At 35.8% G+C, this 5363-nt stretch overlaps 1 protein-coding gene across 1 annotated transcript; it reads left to right on the top strand.

Annotated features, from left to right (window-relative positions):
* Nucleotides 1-494: 494 nt before the first annotated feature.
* On the top strand, nucleotides 495-4469 carry LOC132055884 (HIPL1 protein-like). Its single transcript, XM_059447895.1, has 7 exons — nucleotides 495-707; nucleotides 790-947; nucleotides 1626-2417; nucleotides 2496-2712; nucleotides 3207-3385; nucleotides 3583-3821; nucleotides 3904-4469. Exons 1-7 carry the CDS (start codon nucleotides 617-619, stop codon nucleotides 4295-4297), a joined length of 2070 nt encoding a protein of 689 aa, XP_059303878.1. The 5' UTR covers nucleotides 495-616; the 3' UTR covers nucleotides 4298-4469.
* Nucleotides 4470-5363: the final 894 nt, after the last annotated feature.

Genomic DNA, 5363 nt, shown 5'->3' with positions numbered 1-5363 from the left:
TATTTAAAATTTAGAACCCATAACGTTCGAACTCTGGCTTCGCGCCTTTACTATGAGGCTAATTATTATATTTTGAGCATATGGGTTGCAATTAATGTGGACACAGAAGACATGAAGCCAAACCAACCAAGATCCATACAGCCTGGGTTTGTTCAATTAAAGCTACTTCTTTTTTGCTGCTCAACCACCCACTATGTTCTACTATATGTATTTATGCCAAGACTTCACCATCTTTAAAGTCAACTGTTTAGACAGACCAATTGGGGCCTGAATTCTCAGTTGACAAAAGAAAATGTCAAAAGTCCCTTGCGAAAGAGAAAAGGACAGGCTAAAACCAAATCAGAGAAAATATATTCTGGAGGTGTTTTTGATTAAAAGATTTGACCAATAATTGAGGGAGTTGGCAGTAGGCACCATGTGTTGAAATTTAAAGCAAAGAAGAAGGATATAGTCAATTACATAATAGTATTATATATATATTTGTCTCTATTTAATCAATGTTGTTCCACTTAAGAACTGGGAATGTATCTTTTCTTGAAAAGAACCTGATATGTAGCTGCAGCCTGCAAGAACCTTTTTTCTTCTGCTTTACAATTTGTTTTCTCAGCTAATAATCATGGGAAGCAGTCATTTCTTGATTATCCTTCTGTTGAACTTTCTGCTGCTTCTTTGTCCTTGTTATTCACTTCCCTTGTGTACTGATTCAAGTAAGTTCTTGGTGTTGTTCAAGATTTCCCATTTGCAGTTATCTGTCCGTGTTCTAATTTCAGTTCTCTTGATGCTTTATAGGGGCTCCTCTACCTCAAAAGACTCCTTTCACATTCTGTCCTTACAATGGAACCTCATGCTGCAGCTCTGGTGATGATAAACAATTGAAGACTCAATTTGATGCTATGAACATTTCTGATTCTGGTTGTGCTTCTCTTGTAAAGTCTATCCTCTGTGCGGTAAGAAATCGACTGCTATGGTGGATAAAATTCAGTTACTTTTATGTGACCAAAAATAGTTTTACGATTTTACTGTTGCATTGGATAAATTCAGTGACCATGGGTGAAATTAACCCTCAACATTACAGTCAACTTTTTGCCAGAGATCCACAATCCTCATTTATGCTGCTTTACAGAGAAGCTTTAAATTACGCATCTTTCCAGTTTAAGTAACTCTCAAGAACTTTAATTGCATGAAAACAGAATTGAATATGGTCTATTCCATGAAGTTGCATTTATAAGTAGAAGCCTAATAACTTATATCTAGTTGCAATACATATCAAAAATTCTGGGTCTGCTAAGGTCCAAACACTAAATTCCCCACAAGCATCTGTAGGATGATGGCTCTTTGAAATCTCTTGTACTAATTTATGTGGAAGCTATCAACATCCATAATTTTAGAGTTTTACCTAGTATAACTGGTTAAAAAGATGCTAGTATTAGGAATTTCTGAATGATTTGTAGTCTAGATTATCATTTTTTATTTTTTTTTATGTTTTTTCTTTTTAATTTTCTATTGTTTTTTATTTTTTATTTTGGTGATTTGGTTATACGGATTAGATTATCAATTTAATTTCCAAATGTAGATATCTTCCCTATTGGACTCGATGCATGATATTCTGTATTCACCTTCTGCAGAAATGTGATCAATTTTCAGCAGATCTCTTTAGTACTACTAGTTCTGCTCCTAGACAACTTCCTATACTTTGCGACTCCACAAATTCTACGCAAACTAGCCAAGCTACAAATAACTTTTGCTCGAAGGTATGGACTACATGTCAAAATGCGTCCATCATGAATTCTCTTTTTGCTGCTTCCTTGAAAGGTCAAGCTCCAACGCCTGTAAAGTCCAATTCCACCAAGTTGACGGATCTCTGGCAATCACAAGACGATTTCTGTAATGCATTTGGAGGAGCTTCTGGTGATGGATCAGTATGCTTTGGTGGAGAACCCGTTACATTAAATACCACTGAACCTCCAAGTCCTCCAGGCGGTTTGTGCCTTGAGAAAATAGGAAACGATAGTTACCTCGATATGGCTGCTCACCCTGATGGCTCTAATCGTGCCTTTTTCTCGAATCAGCAAGGAAAAATATGGTTGGCTACTATTCCAAAAGTTGACTCTGGAAAGGTGTTAGAGCTTGATGAGGCCAATCCTTTTCTGGATCTAACTGATGAAGTTCATTTTGACACTCAATTTGGTATGATGGGGATTGCATTTCATCCAAAGTTTTCGCAAAATGGACGTTTCTTTGCTTCGTTCAATTGCGATAAGCAAACATGGGCCGGATGTGCAGGAAGATGCTCTTGTAACTCGGATGTGGATTGTGATCCATCGAAACTGCCTAGTGATAGTGGTACGCGACCATGCCAATTTCAAGCAGTTATAGCAGAATTTACTGTTAATGGGACAAATTCCCAGCCTTCACAGGTAATTTTCAGTCTGATGGATTTAATGTTTTCCCATTATTTGACTCTGAATGATCATGAATAATTTGATCTTTTCCAGGCAAAAACTGCCAGCCCGAAAGAAGTCAGAAGAATATTCACCATGGGCCTTCCTTTTACATCTCATCATGGAGGCCAGATTCTTTTTGGACCTAGAGATGGATATTTGTATTTCATGATGGGTGACGGTGGGGGTACTGGAGATGCTTACAATTTTGCACAAAACAAGAAATCGTTGCTTGGAAAGATTATGAGACTTGATGTCGATAGCACACCAAGTAAGCTGTCTAATTGTCTTCAAGTTACTAGAAAAATACTGCACATCTGGTAATTGCAGGTCCTAACATTTGTACATTTGTACGTACCAACTTTGATGGTCTTGCCACTGCTCTAAGCTATCTAATGCATGTTGCAAAGAGATTCTAAATGGCTAAATCTTTGTAGTCCGATTAGGTAATAGCAGACTCTCTTGTCTTAGTCATCTTTGCCGAGTACAAAAGAAAACTCATTGCCAGCAAATGAATCATTCCTGTTATTTCATAGCAAAATTTTATCTGCCCATTTATCAACTGCATGTGTTTCTTTTTGTTATGTGTCTGTCAGGCTTTTTGTTCTGCTTTTTTTTGCAGCTACCATACATTTCTTGCCAAAAACTTCGTCTGTTGATCCCCATGTAGTGTCAAATTGGTTGAGAGTGACTCGTTCTGGGGATGGAAATGAAGCACTTTTAATTCAGCTGAGTTATCCCTTATTTTGTGTATGGTTGTTTTAGGTGATGCAGAGATTACCAAGCTTGGTTTATGGGGAAACTACACCATTCCAAAGGATAATCCTTACATTGAAGATAAAGAGTTGCAGCCAGAAATATGGGCACTAGGAATGCGAAATCCTTGGCGCTGCAGCTTTGATTCTGCAAGGCCATCTTACTTCATGTGTGCAGATGTAGGCCAGGTAATGTGCAAGAATTTTACTCTCCAAGTAGTTCTCATATGACTTGTATGTTTAACTGTTAACACCATGCTCCTGAAATCTTACCTGTCCACTTTCAAGCTCCATACAAAACTTATACCCAAGAATCCATACATTTCCTCACTCCATTAAGTTCATTTATTTGTTCTGGCTTTGACACATTGGATTTTATCCCATAGGATCATTATGAAGAGGTGGATATAATCACCAAGGGAGGAAACTATGGTTGGAATATTTATGAGGGAGTCAAACCATTCACTCCAAAATCACCTGCAGCAAATACATCTGTGAGCTCAATAAACCAAATTTTCCCAGTCATGGGTTATAATCACTCTGATGTAAATAAGAATGAAGGCTCAGCCTCAATCACTGGTGGATACTTCTATAGGTCCACGACCGATCCTTGCATGTCGGGAAGGTATGTCTACTAACTCAATTCTTTTCTAAGTGTAGGATTATATAATTTTATGGTAATGACATATATAGATGAACTGTTGCAGATATCTGTATGCAGATTTATATGCAGGGGCTATGTGGGCAGGCACTGAAAGCCCTAAGGACAGTGGAACATTTAACACGACCGAAATTTCATTCACTTGTGCTGGAAATTCCCCTATAAATTGTGCCTTAGTTCCAGGAAGCACAGTTCCAGCTCTAGGCTACATCTTCTCATATGGTGAGGATAACAATAAGGATGTATATCTCCTAGCAAGCAGTGGTGTATACAGGGTTGTTCGTCCCAGTCGTTGCAAATACACTTGTGCAAAGGACAATGCTACTGACATTGCCACTCCAGCTCCTGGTAGTTCCCCTCCTTCAGCAGCAGTCATGTTAACAGTTTCATACAAGATAGCACTCCTCCTATTGTCCTTTTTGGTTATGGTTCTTAGTTGATACCGGGTTGCTGCTTATGTATAGGAACTCGATAGGCTGCTTAATTAGTTAAGTATTATACAATTGCTATTTTAGCTTTCTTTGAGTTCATTGTATGAGTATTGTTTCTGGAATTTTTGGCGATTGGATGTAATGCACAATGGTGGTCAATTTATGAGGATTGTTACCTAAATTATTACTGTACTAATAATTATACTTACTAGTAATATTTTAGTAGAGTATGGATCCAACTGTCCAAGGTGTGTATACAATTTTTAGAAAAGTAGACGGAGTTTAGGGACAGCAACTCAAAAGGCAGCAGATTTTTTTTTTTTTTTTTTTTTTTGTGAGCAAGCGAGTCAACAAAGAAGCAGAGAGCACTTGTTCTGGGTTTGAAGAAAGGGGAACTTACACAATCACTAGCAAATAAGTATTAAATTATATAATCTACAACTATTTTCTAATTTACAGAATCTACAATATATACCTTATAAATGAATAAAGGAGAAAATCTTTAGATATGGTAATTTTCGTATAAATAAGGTAATTAAATTTGATAGGCTATATTTTTTCCTTTATTTAAGTACTATGTCCCTGCAAATTCTCCTTTCGTACCTATCAATAAGGAAACATTATCTCTAACACTATAAATACTCCATTAATTGTACAATTTGCTCATATACTCTATCTTCTATTCGTTATATTGTAATATTGTGTACTACATATATAATATACACAAGGTATTACTATACTATAATACTACATATATAATATACACAAGGTATTATTATACTATATAGTATATACTTTATATAATATACAAACTTAAATATACTAATTCCTACTATTAAAATACTAATTCCTACTATTATACCCACAAATATTTTTTTACCATCTTTTCAATTACGCTTATCAATTTGAATATACCATATACATGATATTATTATATATATAAAAAAAATACCAATTATTACTGTTATATTCACAAAATATTTTATTATCATCTTTTCAGTTACACTTGCCAATTTGAATATACCATATACAAAAATAGTGCGAAAAGGTGATAAGACATGCTTAGAAATAAAAT

Source organism: Lycium ferocissimum, chromosome 5, assembly GCF_029784015.1.
Source record: "Lycium ferocissimum isolate CSIRO_LF1 chromosome 5, AGI_CSIRO_Lferr_CH_V1, whole genome shotgun sequence".
Classification (NCBI taxonomy): Eukaryota; Viridiplantae; Streptophyta; class Magnoliopsida; order Solanales; family Solanaceae; genus Lycium; species Lycium ferocissimum.
This window is presented reverse-complemented; position numbering and strand designations above follow the sequence as displayed.